The sequence below is a fragment of the Molossus molossus genome, unplaced genomic scaffold (genome assembly GCF_014108415.1).
Source record: "Molossus molossus isolate mMolMol1 unplaced genomic scaffold, mMolMol1.p scaffold_m16_p_4, whole genome shotgun sequence".
NCBI lineage: Eukaryota > Metazoa > Chordata > Mammalia > Chiroptera > Molossidae > Molossus > Molossus molossus.
Window position 1 is genome coordinate 1,424,186 of NW_023425377.1, and position 17,936 is coordinate 1,442,121.

At 61.7% G+C, this 17,936-nt stretch overlaps 1 protein-coding gene across 1 annotated transcript; it reads left to right on the top strand.

The window, feature by feature from the left end:
- The first annotated feature begins 3,185 nt into the window (after window positions 1–3,185).
- BRAT1 (BRCA1 associated ATM activator 1) lies at window positions 3,186–12,969 on the top strand. The gene is made up of 14 exons (XM_036240445.1): window positions 3,186–3,375; window positions 3,921–4,063; window positions 5,925–6,079; window positions 6,504–6,651; window positions 7,073–7,445; window positions 7,734–7,850; window positions 9,465–9,556; window positions 10,112–10,236; window positions 10,315–10,501; window positions 10,649–10,722; window positions 11,280–11,382; window positions 11,492–11,590; window positions 11,712–11,887; window positions 12,173–12,969. Exons 2-14 carry the CDS (start codon window positions 3,937–3,939, stop codon window positions 12,869–12,871), a joined length of 2,475 nt encoding a protein of 824 aa, XP_036096338.1. The 5' UTR covers window positions 3,186–3,375; window positions 3,921–3,936; the 3' UTR covers window positions 12,872–12,969.
- Window positions 12,970–17,936: the final 4,967 nt, after the last annotated feature.

Sequence of the window (17,936 nt, forward strand, 5' to 3'; positions counted from 1 at the left end):
TCCCTCCTTTGGAACAGCGTCTGGCACACGGCAGGAGCTCCATCGAGTTATGTGATGTCCAGCGAGTCACCTGACTCCTCTGTGCCTGTTTCCCCCGCTGTAAACGGGACCGAAGGGTGGTTGTGAGGATGCAACAGGTCAGGATCTGTAAAGGGCCTAGAACAGTAGCCAGTTCCAAAGTGACCGCAGAGTGAGTGTGACGATGGCGCGGTGGTGATGGAAGGAGGCAGTCCTCACACCCGGGCAGTGCGGGGGAGCCTGGCCGAAGGAGCGGCCTGGGAGGTTAGTGGGGCTCTAGTACAGGTCCGTGGCCCTCTCTGCCTCAGTTTCCTCATCTGTGTAACAAAGGGGTGAGCCACGTGGTGGTGTCCCCAGGAGCAGGCAAGACAGCTGGTTAGTGGGCAGGGGCCTAGGTTTTGCAGCCTTGCCCTGGTCTCTCTGTAAAGTGGAGGTAGTTTCAGGGCTTTTGCTGGCGTCAAAGGAGATAACAGAAATGAAACTGTTGTAACCCAGGAGAGTCATCCTCACTCAGACATCAAGTAATTTTGAATATTAGGAGCTTTATTACCTGCGCAGGGACTGCAGCCAACCTACACAGAGGAGAACTGCAGCCCCAAGCTCAGGGGGAGGGTTTCTTATATAGAACAGGGGTCACTCAAGAGTTTAGCAGAGCAAGCAAGCTACGTGTACAGAAGCAGATATCAGCAGTTAGTAACTGCACAAGTTGTTTATTTTATATTTCTTAACATTTACCAGACCCTAGCCTTGAATGCCTCATTGTCCCGTCTGGCATCTCCTGATTAGTTAAGCTCATGATCAATACCCTTGTGGTCATGGCTGATGCATACCTTCCTCTTCAAGAATTTTTGCCAAAACAACTCGGGTTCAAGGAACCCAGGAGAGGTTCCTTCTTCTAGCAGATGGAGAATTACTGGATTATAAGAAAACTCAGCACAGTACCTGGCACATGGTAAGCACCTCAGAAAATGGAAGCTACCAGGTAACACTTTGACTACTTGAATGGTATTTAAAATAGTAAATTTTATTTGTTCTGAATTATCCACTTCATTTATTGGAATGCCTCCTCCGCTGTTTTCTGAGTGGTGTCAAGGAGCTGCACCTCAAGTTCTGGTTCCTTATGTAGATGTTCTCTGATGTATCCCTAAGAGAAGAGGAACTCCCTGCTCCTCCCAGCTACAGCCGGAGTTGTTTACCCAAGGCAGATCTTACCAGGCCACTCACCTGCTCAACAACGTCCACTTGCTTCCTCGGGGTGTTTTCTAGGGTCAGACGAGGGCTTTCCCTACTTAAACTACCTAGGCTGCATGCCCCTCCCCTCCTGGGGCTGGGCAAGCTCCCTGCTCTTCCTGCTTTTGCTGTTCCACTTACTTGCTTTCATTTAATTCTAGAGACAGTACAGGTCTACGGCCTTATATCTGCCGTTCTGAATTCTAAAAACTTTTTAAAACGTTCACAATGCCTATGTTGGCAAAACCTGTCCTGACCTCAACTCACTTGTGGACAAAAATCTGTGCCGAGCCCTGGCCAGTGAGGCTCAGTGTTTCCAGTGTCGGCCGATGCACTGAAGGGTCTCAGATTTGATTCTGGGTCAAGGGCATGTACCTGGGTTGCAGGTGCAATCTCTGTCTGGCCAGGTCGGCACACAGGGGAGGCAACCAATCGATGTTTCTCTCCCTCTCCCTCCCTTCTTCCCTTCCACTCTTTCCAAAGATCAATGGAAAAAAATATCCTCTGGTGAGGGTTAATAAATAAATAAAATCGGGGCTGAGACTATCTAGTGATTATTCCACGTGAAGTGTGTATTAGTGTGTTTCCCCAAAAAACTATGAGTGTTTTGGATTATGGGGTGCAGCATCAGACCCTGCTGGGATTGTAATCTCATACACAACCTATATGTACCATATAACTTGCCTAAAATCTGTAAAATTCATGAGATCTGAACCATTTGTCCCCAAAAGTTTCTGGTAGGAAATTATGGACCTTATATTATATAGTATCCAACTCTAGAGCCAGACTGCCTGGGTCCAAATTCAAGCTGTGCCAACCCCCCACCCCCCAACTGTGAGATCACAGTGAGCCTCTCTGTGTCTCAGTTTCTCCTCTAGGGGATGGCAGTAGTACCCACCGTCCTAGAGTTGCTGCAGAATCACCCGAGTTTTTATGAAGTGAAGCACTTAGCACAGTGCTATCTAAGAGGATCCCCCCACGACGACTGAATCAGGCGAATAGTTGCATCCCCATTTTACAATACGGGGTCACAGTTCTGGGAGGGTAACAGTGCCGTTCAGACCTCTCCACGGGCAAGAAGTTCTAAGGGTCCCGGAAGGTGAGGTTGTCCGAAGTGGTTCCCCCATCAAAACGAATGTTTCTAAAGCTCCGTTTTTAACACCAGTAGGAATTATGCTTTCCATTTCCTTATACTTGGTGTTTCCCCAGAAATGTTGCAGAAAAACTGGTTCTCTGTAAAGGTCTTTATCCACTGGCCTTGAGAACCTCCCGCTCGCAGAGAAGGGCCCCAGAGGACCCAGTTTTGCGCCCGAAGGACCTTGGACTGTGCCTCATTGACAACGACGCCCCTCTGGCACGTGCTTCCCCGCCACTCCCCCAGCCCAGACAGGAGAGCCTCTGGCGGAGCAGACCACGCCCCTTCCGGGAATAGCCACACCCCTTCCATGGAAGCCCCGCCTTCCGGGCGCAAAGCTGGTCGGACGCTCAGGCACGTACCACTGAGTACCCCGTGGTGGGGGGAGATTCTCGGTCGGGGCGACCCGTTTGGCTCCGGTTTGTCCCCAACGCCTTTCAGATTGAGCTCGATACCCACCCACGCCCGGCCCTCCGGGCTCCCAGAGTGGCCTCCAGGGAGCTTCCACGGCTCCCCACGCCCGCGTCCTCGTCCTCGCCCCTCCAGGCCCGGCATGTGGCGCGGTCCGGGGCGGGGTCTGCGGGGCGGGGGCGGAGCCGCGGCGGCGGCGGCGGCGGATGGACGCAGAGCGGTGAGGCGGGCGCCGTGGAGGGGTCGCGGTCTCCGGGGCGAGCGGGGCGGAATCGGAACCGCGGCGAGAGCGGCAGAGCCGCCTGGGCTCGGCGTGCGCGGCCTGCGCCGGTCCCCGCGCCACCGCGGCCGCCGGCCCGCGATCCTGCGGACCTTCCGGGCGGCCCGGGCCCATCGCCCGCGGCGTGGTCCACAGGCCTAGGACTGACCCCGAACTGCAGGGAGGGTCCTTCCGCACGGACCTACCGCCCCCCCGGGGGACAGACGGACACCCGGCCCAGGCAGGACTCCTGACTCCACAGGGCCACTGGCCACCCCAACCCTCCGCCTCGGAGCCCTTCCTGACCCCGGGCTGTTTATAGGTGACTTACTGCACTTGGGGTGCACGTCGACGCGTTTCCACGAGGGCTCCCTGGGCCTCGCCCAGTTCCCACACGCAGGTTCGCGCCCTGGCCCGGGAGGGACGGACAGTGTGGACGGAGCGCTCCCGGGTCGCACACGCCGCTGGCCGCAGGGTTGTCTGGTGCAGACACGCTGACCCCGCACTGACACTTCCAGCCCGACTGAGCCCCGCTTGTGCAGGTGGCTGCCCCAGAAGCGCCCACACCCCGGCCTCTAGCACACCCCCCCCCCCCGAAGCCTTGGGGAGCATCCTGCTCTTACCCTCCCACCTGAGCCCAAGGGTGGCAGCTTTGAGCTCCTAAGTCCTTATGATTTCAACCAGACTGATTCCCTCCCAGCCCTGTGGCCAGGAGTCAGGGTCCTTCGTGCTGTGGACCACGTCCATCCAGCCCGCCCCCCCCAGGCTGAGTCTCTGCATCCATCCCTGCATCAGAGGATGGTGATCATCTTGGGGCCTGCTGGTGACTAGGGCTGGTGGGGTCTGGCCCTGACATTTCCTTTGCAGGAACCTCGGCATCGTCATGGACCCCGAGTGCTCCCAGCTCCTCCCAGCTCTCTGTGCTGCTCTGGCAGACCCCAGGCGGCCGGTGGTGGATGACACCTGTTTGGAGAAGCTGCTAGATTGGTTTAAAACCGTCACTGAAGCAGGTAAGGGTGAAGGTGCAGTTTCTTGACTTTTCCCAGAGGTCAGGTGGTGCACAGGACTCCCCTGTCCTGGGGAACGGGTACCCATCTGGTTGGTGTTTCTCCTTCACATCCTGAAGACCCTCCCTGGCTGCTTGGGGACACGTCAAGCGGACGCCTGAGGGAGCAATCAGGAGAGCTGGAGGTTGAAGTCCTGGCTGGTTGCAGCCACGATTCAGGCCTCCGGTTGTTCGGCACATGCTTGGAGGGCTGCAGAGGGCGTGGGCACACTTATTTTTTTGTTCTCAACGTATTTTTTGTTTTGTTTTGTTTCTTTATTAAGAAGTTGGTTTTGCCCTGGCCGGTTTGGCTCAGCGGTTAGAGCGTCGGCCTGTGGTCCTGAGAGACCCGGGTTCGGTTCCCGCTAAGGGCGCGTACCTCGGTTGCAGTTTGTCCCCGGCCCTGGTCGGTTGTGCGGGTGGCAGCCACTCGATGTGTTCCTTTCACATCGATGTTTCTCTCTCTCTCTGTTCCTCTCTCTCCCTCCCACTCTACCTGAACAAAAAAATGGAAAAATGTCCTCGGGTGAGGATAAAAAAAAAAAAAAAAAAAAAAGAAGTTGGTTTTGCTTTCTCTCTGATTATGAAAGTAACACACATTCTCTACATAAAACTTCAGCAACACAAAGGAGCACAGAGGAAAACCAAGTTACCGTCAACTTTATTTCCTGCCGGCCTTTTCCCTTAATGCAGCACGGCTGTATTTTTCTTATAAAGACCAGGTCGCGCCGTAATACAAGTTGGCGTCTTGCTTTTTCTCCCGTACCATTACAGTGGGTGTTTTCCACATGGAACAGGTTGGTTGATTGATTTTTTTCAATTGTTTTTGTCTTTATTGATTTTTAAAGAGAGAGAAAGGGAGAGGGAGAGAGAGATAGAAACATCCATGAGAGAGAACGTCCATTGGCCACCTCCTACATGCCCCCCACTGGGGATTTGGCCCACAACCTGGGCATGTGCCCTGACCGGGAATCGAACCAGCGACCTCTTGGTGCATTGGTGGATGCCCAACCACTGAGCCGCACCAGCTGGGCTCCTTTTCCATTTGAACCTGTTTTCACCATATTCTTTTGTATTTCCCATCTGTCTTTGCTCCTTTTTCCTTGTTTTTCTGCCTTCCACTCAACTCTTTCTTCTGCTTTGAAGTTGCTCGTCCCACCTGTTCTTTAGTTGTCATGCTCATGCGCAAGCCGGAGGAGAGTCACCAGAGTCCCTATGCTCCGCGCAGACAGTCTAAGGACCCTGGAGCTGTGGCTCCGCCGGCAAGACCGTCCCTGTTGTTCCTGTCCACTGGTCTCTGCTTCCTGCTGCTCCCCTCTTCCTGGCTCTGTCCGCTACTTACTGCAGCTTAGTGTTCGGAAGTTCTCGTCCGGGACTCTCCCGCCTTCGCCCGAGTCGCCCTTCCCCGCTTGGTACACGGCAGCGAACGTTTGCTGAGTGTAGGATTTCAGGTGCCGGGTCTGGGTGAGAAGGCTGTACTTCTTGCATTAAGTATTCTCGGTTTAAGGAAAAAGTGCCTGCCCATTTGAGAGGGGAACATGGTCTCCTGCCCCAACTTGCTTTTGTCCCATAATCAGCAAGACAGCATCTTTTCCAGTTGGCTGGCCGTCCGTACTTCCTGTCTGCGCTCTGCTTGTGTGGAGGTGTTGGCTTCTGGTTTGTTCCTTGCGTTGGGTCCTGAATTCATCGTTGCAGTTGTTGCAGATCTGTTCTCGTTAGACTGCTAAAGGCTCACGAGAAAAGGGTCTGGGAGTTGCCAGAAGAGCAGTCCCTGTGGGCACACAGCTGTGTCCCTGTGACACGCTCCCTGGCTGGGCCTGTGTCAGGGTCCAGTCTGCTGCTGTTGCAGGACAGCCCGTGCCTGGTGGAGCTGCTGTTCCAGGTGCTGAAACCCCAGGACCTGAGCCCCGGAGTCCTCTCCTTCTCTCTCCGCCTGGCGGGCACGCTGGCGGCGCAGGAAGACTGCTTCCAGTACCTTCAGGTGAGCCGGGTCCTGCACCGGCCTGGCCGCTGGGCGGTGCCTGGCTTCTCTTCTCCTGCAGGCACGGGAAGCGGGAGTGGCTGTCGCCGCCCCTCGGTCTCTGAGCTGTTGCTTGTCTTCTGAAGAGTTTGCATGGGGGCAGGGGGCAGGCCCGACACAGACGGCACGCTGGGACATCGGGTGGGGACACCCAGAAGTGGGTGGTGCTCTGGCAGACCGCACAGGCCAGGGTCAGGAGGGCAGTAGGCTCAGTGTCATGGTCACAGGTGGGCCTTTGGCGGTGAAGCTGGTGGTGCTGCCTTGAGGGCGGGGTTTCTGAAGTGAACGTAACAGGCTCGAGGAGCCTTTATTTAAAACCCGGCACTCGGGGCCACCTGCCACCTGAGGAGACCAGCCAGGTCCCCACTTTCCTCTCCCCTTCCAGCAGGGGGAGCTGCTGCCCGGGCTCTTTGGGGAGGCGGGCCCCCTCGGTGGGGCGGCCTGGACGGCGCCTACAGTGCGCAGCGGCTGGATCCGGGGCCTGCGCTCTCTGGCACAGCACCCCAGTGCCCTGCACTTCCTGGCTGACTGCGGTGAGTGCCCGCCCCCTGCGGCCTTGCCGTGTGGCCCCGGGGAGGCCTCTGCACCTTGCTGGCCTCTTCTCTGAAAGTGGCTGTGGTATCAGGGGTGTTGTGAGACTAGCTTGGGGTGACTGGGGAGCTAGAGGCCCCTTTAGAGTGAGAGCATCCTTCAGCTCGTCAGTGAGACCCAGCAGCTGGGCGGCTGTGGAGCTAACGAGGAAGAGTGGTGCTGATCACCCCATGAAGCTCCAGCTCAGATGCTTTGGCTTCTGAGCAGAGGACAGCTGGCCTCTGGTGGTCCCTCGGCAGTTGGCGGTGTCAGCCCCCCCACCCCGAGGTTCTGGACTCTGCTGAGGGAGGCCACTTGGTGCTGTGGCGTCTGCGGTCTGTGGGCACCCCTCCCTGCTGAACCCCTTTCCTCTCCCCTCCCCAGGTGCCCTGGACACCGTCTTCTCCCTGCAGGGAGACCCCAGCCTGTTCGTGGCCTCGGCGGCCGGGCAGCTCCTGGGGCACGTCCTGGGTCTGTCTATGCGAGACCAAGCCGAGGGGCACCGCAGCCCACAGGCTTGCGACTGGCCGGCCTGTGCCCAGAGGATTGTGAGCCACATTGAAGAGTCCCTGCGCTCTTCTGCCACCCCTCAGGTCACACAGGCCCTGAACGTCCTGACCACCACGTTCGGGTACTGCCACAGCCCTCGAACACACGTCCTCTGGGCGCAGCTGAGTCCCCATGTGGCCTGTCTGCTGGAGAAAGACCCCGTCCCAGCCGCACACTCGCTGGTGGATCTCCTCCTCAGTGTGGCCCGGTCAGGTCCCCTGGGGTGCAGCCGGGGGTGGGGGGTGGGAGGCCGGCGTGGGACACTTGCTTTACCTGGGAAGCCTTCGGGCAGCTGTTACACCTGGGGTGCGTCTCATTGGCTCCCCAGAGCGCTGCCTCGGGTGGAGGAGACCTGGGGTCCACAGCCCACGTACCTGGGAGGCCCTTCCGTCTCCGCTGGGCACACCCAGTTGTGGGGTGTGGCAGTCCCCTGGGGCGCTGTGTGGGCTTTGGTGGCAGGACAGAATAACGTTCTCTTCTGGGTCTTTCTCTGCAGCTCTCCTGCGCTGAGCTCCGACTGTGACCTGTGGGAGATGTTGGCGCAGACTCTGGGCCGTCTGAGCCCCGCACAAGCAGGGCCTTTGGCTCTGGGGGTCCTGAAGCTGCAGGACTGGTGAGCATGGGGTTCATGGTTTTGGGGCTGGCAGGTATTGAGCATGGCCCTCGTGGTCAGGAGATGCAGGGAGCTCCACAAGTTAGAAGACAGTCAGAGGCCGCCATCTGGGGCCTGCCAGGTTTGCATGGCCGGGCGGTGTGTGGCAGGCAGTGCATGGCGGGTGGTGTGTGGCCGGGCAGTGCGTGGCAGGCAGTGTGTGGCCAGGCGGTGTGTGGCAGGCAGTGTGTGGCCGGGCAGTGCATGGCGGGTGGTGTGTGGCAGGCAGTGTGTGGCGGGTGGTGTGTGGCCGGGCGGTGCATAGCGGGTGGTGTGTGGCAGGCAGTGTGTGGCCGGGCGGTGCATAGCGGGTGGTGTGTGGCAGGCAGTGTGTGGCGGGTGGTGTGTGGCAGGCAGTGTGTGGCCGGGTGGTGCGTGGCGGGTGGTGTGTGGCCGGGCAGTGTGTGGCGGGTGGTGTGTGGCAGGCAGTGGGTGGCCGGGCGGTGCGTGGCGGGTGGTGTGTGGCAGGCAGTGGGTGGCCGGGTGGTGCGTGGCGGGTGGTGTGTGGCAGGCAGTGGGTGGCCGGGTGGTGCGTGGCGGGTGGTGTGTGGCAGGCAGTGTGTGGCCGGGTGGTGTGTGGCAGGCAGTGCGTGGTGGGTGGTGTGTGGCGGGTGGTGTGTGGCAGGCAGTGTGTGGCCGGGCGGTGCGTGGTGGGTGGTGTGTGGCAGACAGTGTGTGGCCGGGTGGTGCGTGGCGGGTGGTGTGTGGCAGGCAGTATGTGGCCGGGTGGTGCGTGGCAGGCAGTGCGTGGCGGGTGGTGTGTGGGTTATTGATGAGGCATTGGTGCAGGCCACAGCCTCCGCCATCTCTTCAGAGACAGAGTCACTTTCTCCGACAGAACTTTGTGGGCTCTGCAGAGATCAACAGACTCGTGGCTTCTGTGCCCAGAGTGAGGCTGGGTTTGCACCCAAGACCACTCCCTCTGCTGGCCTCTGCCCCTCCTGGTGGCCTCAGCCTGTGGGTCCTGGGCCCCTGGCGTGTGCACACCCCTGAGTGGGAACTGGGGTTCGTGGGGCAGTGGAGAGCACACAGCAGGCAGGGTCGGCTGGACAGCTTCCTGGCAGGAGCGGGCTGTGCGCCCTGCCCGGGCACGGGCATGGCGTCCGAGGGGCAGGGAGGATGAGGAAGGCAGTCCAGGGTTCTGGGCAGAGGAGAACTGGCGGGTCAGACCAGGCCGGGTGAAGGCGGCCTCAGGACCTGCTTCCCAGAGGGGCGGAGGGACCTGCGAGCCCGGCTCTGGCCCAGGGTCTGGGTGCTCCGAGGGGGGGTGTGCAGGGTGCGCGGGCAGCCGGCCTGGAGGGAGCTCTGCCCTCATAGCCTTGCACCCCATCTCGGGCCAAGCACTTGGGCAGGACCGTCCGTTGGGGCGGGTGTGGCCAGGCTGTCTGGGGCGTCTCCTCGCAGCCCCGTAGTCCCAGCCCGTGGTCAGGGTTCTGGTCCCGCCTGCTGTGAAGCTGGTTCTCGGGGTGTCGGGGTGCTGGCCCCAGCCCTCTGCCCTGGGCTTGCTGGGCTGTTTGGAGGGCAGCCAGCCTGCCTGGGTCAGGGAGTGGGGCCCACTGTGTCCTCTGTCGTCAGTCCACAGACACTGAGGGGACAGGCCTTCGATGTCCTCCTCCAGCCCCTGGCCTGTGTCTGGAAAGCGGCTGCTCAGGACCCTGGGTCTCCAGGTAGGCCACTCGGGAGGGTGCTGGCACTGGAGGGGCTCTGGGTCGGGCAGGCTGGTGGGCAGCGGGCACTCACCGCCCGACTCGGCGCGCAGGAGACAGGACGCGGGCCAGTGCGCCGGCTCTGCTGCGGCTCGTGCCTTCCGTCCTTCCCGAGTCGGGGCATCGCCAGGCCCGTGGCGGCCCCTGAGCAGCGGGCCTTTCTTGCCCTGCTCCGGCCTTGGCAGGGTCTGGTCCCTGAGCCAGACCAGAGCACGGGCCTGGCACTTGTCTGCCCAGACACACCTGGGTTTGTGACTTGTTGCTTCTGCCACGTGACGGGTCAAGGATCAGAGACGAGCCTGCTGCCCAGGAGTGGGCTGTGGGCAGCAGGGGTCGACTTCTGGAGTCCTGTGGTCAGGCTCCGACCCCAGCGCTGGTCGGCTGAATGTCACCTGGGGACACCACCTGCTTGGAACCTCTGGTCCTAGTCTGACGCAGCGGCCGCGGAGGTGGTGTCCACAGTGAGGCGTGTGACGGCCCACAGGGCAGCCTAACCAGGAGCTGTTTCTGGCCCAGCTGCAGGCTTGCTGGCCGGGCCCGAGGGCGACGCGGCGGTGGTGGACGCGCTCCTGTCCTCCCGGGCCGCCTGCGTGGGTCTCCTGTGCCAGACCCTGGCCCACCTGGAGCTGCTGCAGCCGCTGGTAGGTGTGGCCTCGCCTGCGTCCCTGCGGCAGCAGGCCCTCGGCTGCACTGACCCGCCCTTTCCCCCCTCCCCGCAGCCCCAGCGCCCCTCGCCCTGGCCCCAGGCACCCCTGCTGGGGGCCGCGGTGACCGTCCTGCGGTTCTGCAATGGCTCAGCCATCCCTGCCTCTGACGTGGGGGGCCGCCTCTGCGCGATCCTGGCCGGCTGCGTCCGGGTCCAGCGAGCGGCCCTGGACTTCCTGGGGACTCTGTCTGCGGGGACAGGTGAGCCTCCTCGCTCGGCTCAGGTTCCGAGCGAGCCCCCAGCCACTGCCCGCTGCTCCGAGATGGTCCTGCCCCCGTGGACGTGCCCTCCTGTGCCGGGGAGGCCCGGGCAGGGTGGCGGGGTTTCACCCAGCACGTCTGTCCCAGGCCCCCCGGAGCTGGTGCCGCAGGTGTTTGCTGTGCTCCTGGACCACCTGGAGAGCCCCGACTCCAGCCCCACGGTACAGGCCTGGGGGGCGCAGGCGGGGACCCCTGCAGTGGCTTCCCAGGGGCAGGACGACTGCATGGGTTCTGCCCAGGCCCTGGCACAGTGAAGCTCAGTGCTGGGGCACGCTGGGCCGGGAAGGCAAGGCAGGTGCAGGCTTCTCGGGGGGCGAGGTGACCTGGGGCCGAGCTGTTCCGTGAGCGCGCCCGCTCTCCGGCCCACGGGCGAGTCAGCCTGGTGGGTGCGCAGCGAATGCACACACGCCCCTGAGCGTGGGGAGCGGTGGGCAGGGGCCTCCCGTTCCGGGGCTTTGAGGCAGAGGTGCCTGGAGTCTCTGTCTCGGGGCGGAAATGGCATTTCCCCGGAGCGAGTTCCAGACGGCTGCCTCCCGCCCTCCTCTGTCGTCTGGGAGCCAGTCTGCTTCCTGAAGCTTCGGCCTCGCGGAGAAGCCCGTGCTCCCTGTCCCACGGCCGCCCCATGGTGCCCAGGGCAAGGGCAGGAGCGCGGTGGGCGGTGGGCGGATGGGGCAGGGCGGCTCCCTCCCCGCCCTGCAGCCGCACTCTGCCCGCCCAGGTTCTGAAGAAAGCCTTCCAGGCCACGCTCAGGTGGCTGCTGAGCTCGCCCAAGCCCCCCGGCGGCTGCGACCTGGACCCCCACACCCAGCTGTTCCTCAGAGGTAACCCAGCCCTGCCCAGGGGTGCACCGAGGAGCCGCGGGGTGGGGCAGCGGGGAAGGAGGAGGTGGGCGGCGAGGCCGGGCCACTCTGAACCACCCTCCCGCCCCAGAGCTTCTCCCTGTGCTGCAGAAACGCCTGTGCAGCCCCTGCTGGGAGGTGCGGGACTCGGGCCTCGAGTTCCTGGCCCAGGTGGCCAGGCGCTGGGCAGGTGAGTGCGAGCTGTGACGACGCTGGTCACCTCGGGTTGGCTTCGGAAGCCTGGACCGCTGCCCTCGGGAGGGAGCTGTGGGCTCAGCCTTGGTGACAGCGGACTGGTGGTCGGCCCCCAGGACAGGCCGGCTTCAGACGTGCGCTGCTGGCCTCCGAGGTGCCCGAGCTCACGGAGCAGCTCCTGCGGGACCCTGAGAGTTACGTGCGAGCCAGCGCGGTGACCGCCGTGGGGCAGCTCTCCAGCTGGGGGCTGCACGCCACCCCCGCCGGCCCTGGGCTCCCGGAAGGCCCGCAGGTAGGCGCTGGGTCCTGGCCGTGCAGTCCACTCCTGACAGTGTTTGACGCCCAGCATGGGCGATCTGGGACCGGGGCTCTGTCGGGCATGTCCCCGAGTCTCCCGCTCAGCCGCCCAGCACCCTTCACGTGGATACAGTCACCCCCAGTTGACGGATGAGCACATACAGGGCGAGCGGCGCGTTGCGCAGCCCGAGACCTGCATGGGGGTTCCGGGCCCTCCCTGTTGTGCCGTCAGTGGGTGCTCTGCCCACCGTCCCCTCCCACCCTCCTCCTTGTCTTCCAGAAAAGCCTGCTCCTGGACCTTCTGCACGTCCTCTCCACGGACTCGGAGGGTTTCCCCCGGAGGGCCGTCATGCAGGTCTTCACCGAGTGGCTGAGGGACGGCCATGCAGAAGTGGCCGAGGACACGGAGCGCTTTGTGGCGAGGGTGCTCCAGGTGGCGAGCCGGGACCTGGACTGGGAGGTCCGGGCCCAGGGCCTCGAGCTGGCGCTGGTGTTCCTGGCTCAGACCCTGGGCCAGCCCGGCTCCCACTGCCCCTACGCTGTGGCCCCCGCGGAGGAGATCCCCCCTGGCCGGCTGGCCCAGGCCCTGCGGGCGTTCTGCCGAGTGCAGCTCTTCGAGTTCGCCTTTCGAGCCTTGTTTGACTGTGACCGACCCGTGGCCCAGAAGTCCTGTGACCTCCTCCTCTTCCTGCGGGACAAGGCCGCTCCCTATGACAGCTCGCAGGAGGCAGGGGGCAGCCCCGACGTGGCCTCCGTGGAGGCCGCCCTGCAGAGGTGGCGGGCAGGTGAGCAGGGCCAGCCCCTGGGGCCCCTGGAGCCTGAGGCCGCGGTGGCCGTGCTGAGGTCCTTGGACCTGGAGGGCCTCCGGGGGACACTGGCTGAGAGTAGCGACCACATGGAGAAGAGCCCCCGGTCGCTTCTGCAGGACGTGCTGGCCACTGTGAGCGTCCTGGGGGACAACGAGGCTGACTGCTACTGAGGCGGCCCGGCAGCCCCCGCCCGCCGCTGGGCTGCTCCCTTCGCGGTCCCGGGCCTGGCTGCTCAAGGGACCCTCGGGAGCCGGGGCCGGGCAGACCAGCAAGGTCAGTCACACATTTTGATGTGTTATTAAAGTGGCTTGTTTTCTACTGAAATAAACGGCCTGTGACAGGGCCACTGAGTCAGTGTCGTGTTCTAAGACGCCGGGCCTGGTGGGACCCCCTGTAGGACAGGCCCCTGCTCCTGGGTGGTAGGTCCCCTCTTGGGCCGCACTTTGCCTCGGGGATGACCATGGGTCAGAAAGCAAATAGCTCAGACGGGACAGTGTCTGGCTTTGGACCCTGGTCTCTCATGATAGTGACCGAGCCAGGTTTCCAGCCTCTGAATCCCCAGAATCACCCCGAGTTTGTAGCGATTCAAAGCTCACTGCCTCGACCAGGCAGGTAGAGTCGCTGGTGGTGATACTGCTGAGATCCAGGTCGGTCCCCAGATGACCACACAGGTGCACCAGCCTGGCCCTGCCTTCCCGGCAGGGTGGCCCTGGGTTGAGTCACTCTCTCTCAGAGCTTGTTTTCCTGTCTGCAAACAGGGATTTTTGCCATTTCCTCCCAAAGGTAACATCCTCGATTTAAAAAAAATTTTTTTTAAATACTCACCCAAGGATATTTTTCCATTTATTTTCAGAAAGAGGGGAGGGAGAGAGAGAGAGAGAGAGAGACATCGGTGTGAGAGGGACACATTGACTGGTTGCCTCCCGCATGACGCTGACCAGGGCTGACGACGAACCGCAACCAAGGTGCGTGCCCTTGGCCAGAATCGAACTCGGGACTCTGGTCCCTGGGCCGACGCGCTAACCTCTGAGCCGCAGCGCCAGGCATGTCCTCGTGTTCGGAAGCACCCGGAGCAGACAAACAGCAGGAGAAACGTAAAGATACTTGAACTAAATGGAAACACGGCACCAGCGGTGGGACGGGCAGGAGCAGGGCCGAGGGAAATGACAGCAGCGAGTGCTCACATCCGAAAAGAAGCCCCTGAAGTCGGTGAGCTTCCACCTCGAGAAAACGGGACGTGAAGACCGAGTTAAATCCAAAGTCGGCAGCAGAAAAGAAATTAAGATTAGAGCAGAAATCGACTTCAAAACCCGAAATCAATAGAACCGTCTGAACCACAAGCTTGGCTCTTTGACCAGTAGATCAATAAATTAATAAGCCTCTAGCCACGCTGAAATAGAGGGGGCGGAAATGGAAGGGGGGTCGCCGTGGACACTGGAGGGGTAACGAGGGAACGCTAAGGACAGGTCTACGCCCACAGCTTTTTTTTTTTTGCTTTTTTTTAAATCCTCACCTGAGGACATTTTTCGATATTTTGTTCAGATAGAGTGGGAGAGAGAGAGAGAGAGAGAAAGAGAGAGAGAAACATCGACGTGAAAGGGACACATCGAGTGGCTGCCACCCACACAACCCAACCAGGGCCGGGGACAAACTGCAACCAAGATACGTGCCCTTAGCGGGAACCGAACCCGGGTCTCTCCGGACCGCAGGCCAACGCTCTAACCGCTGAGCCAAACCGGCCAGGGCTACGCCCCACAGCTTTGACCACCTAGAAGAAGTGATCAGCTCCTCGAAAGACATCTGCCAAAACCCATTCAAGAAGTAGATAATTTGAATAGACCTGTTGCTATTAAAGAAATGGGGTTAGTAATTAATAACCTTCCCAAAGAGAAAGCACTTGGCCCAGATGGGTTCCCTGGTGAACTCTAGCAAGTATTTAAGGATGCAGTTATACCCATTCACAGTTGCTTCTGGGGGGGGACCGGGGGAGGGACTGTACCCTGAGTTGCTTGCCAAGGCCAGCATCAGTCACCCTAACACCAAATCCAGGCAGACATTCTAAGAAAACGAGACCTTTATCTCTCATGAACGTAGATGTAAAAACCCTCAACAAAGTAACGAATCCAGTGACGTATGAACAGAATCCTCTGCACGACCAAGTGGGGTTTAGCTCAGGCAGGCAAGGCTGGTTCAACCTCCGGTCACCAGAGGAAGAAGGACTAGGAGAATCAAATGGGGGTTTTACGGGCAAGGCTCAGAAGTCGCGCGTCCTCCGCAGCCCTGGTCCAGACGGCGTGTGGCACGCCCAGTGGCGAAGCAGGCAGAACGCTGCGGAGGAGGAACACCACCCGCCCTGTCGCCTGTGCTTCCCAACAGGCCGCTTGTGGTGTCTTCCTCAGGGTCCTTCTTGGTCACCTCTAAGTGTGTGCTGCTCACTGCCTCCGAAAAATGGGGTTCTTGGAGGCCTAGGGCGAGGGGCCTCTCCTGGGGAGGAGCTCAGCGCGGACCCGGGGCCCAGACGCACTGCCCCATGCAGGGCACACACCCCGGGGTCTCGAGTCAGTGCCTGGGAAGGACTCGCTCCCACATCTCAGGAACTGGTTCTCACCAAGTCAGCCCTTCCCGTGCTCCCTGGGTCTGGAACAGAAGGAGGGTTAATTTGGACCCACTCCCACCCTACAAACAGCCCTTTGGGTGTCATTTAAGCTGGGTACCCCCACTGTCCCCTCACTGACCAGGTGCTGGGCTAAAGGGCACCAGCCAATCAGAATTGCAGCCGCTGAACAGCACGGTTGCTAGGCAGGTTTCCCGGTGAAAGCAGGCTGGATGAATTACCTGGCCAAGCATCTCACCGCAAGCAGTGGGACACGCTGGGTGGCGTCCCCGGAAGCCTCAGTCTGGGAACACGATGTGACAAGATGGGGGAAAAGGGCACTCAGGTCCCAACCCCTCCCGGAGGGGCCCGGTGGGGCCGGCTCAGCTTAGAGGCAGGGGCAGCAACCCTGAGCCACGGTCCTGGGACCAGGGACCACATTACTCACGTTCTGACCTAATGCGTGGTCACCCGGGAAGTGAAATGTTTCCACACCAGTGTCCGTGAGGCGGCCAGACGCTGACCACACCCCCGTCCCAGCTCGTCCTGGGCCTCGGGCAGGTGGCCCCTCTCCCACCTGAGCACCGAGGCTCCCCCAAGGCGGAGGAGGGCCCTGTACCCGCCGGTCTGCGCCCTCAGCACACAGGGCCTCGGGCACTCGCCTGTGCTGCCTGCGTGAGGCTGGGTGGCAGCTGGCCAGGGCCCTTGGAAACGCCCGTCGCTACAGCTGTGGAACAAGGAACCGTTGAGGTTCCAGTGACTTGAAAGGGTCTGGGCCAGGCTGCTGTTCGGGGCGCTCTCCGTGCACCCGGAGTCAGCGTGGGGCTAGCTGGTCTAGGAGGGCTCGGCCAGGACAACCGAGCGGTGGCCCAGGCTTGCTGGCCCCTGTTGCAGAGTCTGAGCGGCGGGAGCATGTGTGTCCCCCGAGGCCCAAGCTCAGAACTGGAGAGTGTCACCTCTTCCCCTTTACGGGCCAAAGCGAGCCCGATGGAACGGTGAGCAGGCACAGGTGGTTCAGGAAGGGCGAGGAACGCGGTCCAGCACAGAGGGGGAGCCCAGCATCCATCCTGCAGAGCCAACCTCCTCAGAGTGCTCAGGGAGCCCCTAGTCTCCTGGGATGGGCCCTCAGTGGGGTGGCAAGGACTCAGGACGCAACCCCGAGCCCCCCGTGAGCCAGGCCCATGTGTCAGCTGCCTTGCAGCCAGCACAGGTTTGTTGAGTGACTGAGTGACCTAAGGGAGCTCCTGCAGCCTGGGGCCTGAGGAACAGCCCAGAGCTGCCTTCTCAGGGAGCCAGCCTAGATCAGGGCGGGGAGGGACCTCCCTACTCCCCGCCTGCCTGGAGACCTCAAGTCCCCTCCGTGGAGACCGTCTCCCCTGCACTGTCTGCTCCTATCTGAGCCAAGATGTGTCGCCATGGAAACCACTTGGCAAACACACGGCAGGCAGAGGCGGGGCCTGCGGGAGGACCTCGGCGGGCTGGCGTGAGCGAGCCCACCTGTGTGCCCGGTGTGCGGGGAGCGAGGGCCCTGGTGAGCGGTGTGGCGGGGAGGGGTCAGAGTGTGCGCACCGTGTGCACGAGGGGGTTCTCCGCGCGTGCACGGAGGAGGGGTGCTGGGAGCGTGCAGAGATGGGGTCCACGTGCCGGCTCTGATTCCTGGCAGTGCTGCCACCTCAGCTGAGCGCTCACTCCGGGAACAAGAGAGCTGTGGCCGCTGCCCAACCCCCAGAGGGCCGCCATGGGCCAGGACAGCCGCTGACCAGGTAACCAAGTGTCAACGGCAGCAGCTGGCAAGGGGGCTTCTGGGAAGAAGCAGCTTTGGACCTGGGACCTGTGTCCAGTGGGAGTGGCCCAGGTGAGGGGAGGGGAGGGGGACAGGTGTGCGGGGCGGAGGCCTGGAGGCAGGCGGGAGGGAGGGAGGAGCGGGGCAGACGCAGACAGCGGTGAGGGCGGTGGCCAGGACTTGCATGGCCGGGGCTGCACCCAACTTAAGAAACTCAGCTGGGGCTGCAGGGTGCCAGGCGGAGGGGTGCCTGCTAGACAGAGGGACCCCCCCAGGGAGAAAGTGCGGGGCTGGGATGGCCAGGAGCGTGCTGACATGGCCAGGGCGGGGTGTAGGGGTCACGGCAGTCAGGGGCAGGCTCCAGAGGGGAGGTTGGACTTTGTCCTGAGAACAAGGGTGGTCCTTGAAAGGCATCTGCAGGGCACGAGGCTTCATCAGCTGCCATGTGTGTCTTGGAAACGGGGCGCCTTGAGCCATCCGCTGAGGACGGGTGGCCTGGCCTGAGGTGACGGGGGGGGGGGGGGGGTGCCGGCAAGGGGAAGAGGGAGGGCAGGGACAATGTGGTACCAGGAGGGGATGCTGCGGTGAGAGGGGCCTGGCGGGGAGGTTTGGGTTCCCTAAAGGTGAGGTGCCTGTGGGCCCCCAAGGCTGCCCCCCAGGAACCCTCAGAACAGATGCTGTTTTCTGAGCTCCCGGTCAGGTCAGACGCCACAGCTGCTGAGTCCCCAGGCCCTGCCGGCTCCCCTTCCGGGCCGGCCCTTCTACAGGACCCCAGGCCCTGGGGATGTCCCCACTCTGGGTGGTGACCGGTTTCAGGATAGGTTCAAGTTCTCTGTCCCCACGGTGATACACCAGGAAA

Excerpts from the sequence above, each read along its gene's own strand:
- BRAT1 (XM_036240445.1), top strand. The coding sequence starts at position 3,937 with ATGGACCCCGAGTGCTCCCAGCTCCTCCCAGCTCTCTGTGCTGCTCTG. Across the intron at positions 9,557-10,111 it reads TCAGGACCCTGGGTCTCCAG|CTGCAGGCTTGCTGGCCGGG; the intron begins GTAGGCCACTCG and ends TTTCTGGCCCAG. Across the intron at positions 11,591-11,711 it reads GGTGGCCAGGCGCTGGGCAG|GACAGGCCGGCTTCAGACGT; the intron begins GTGAGTGCGAGC and ends GTCGGCCCCCAG.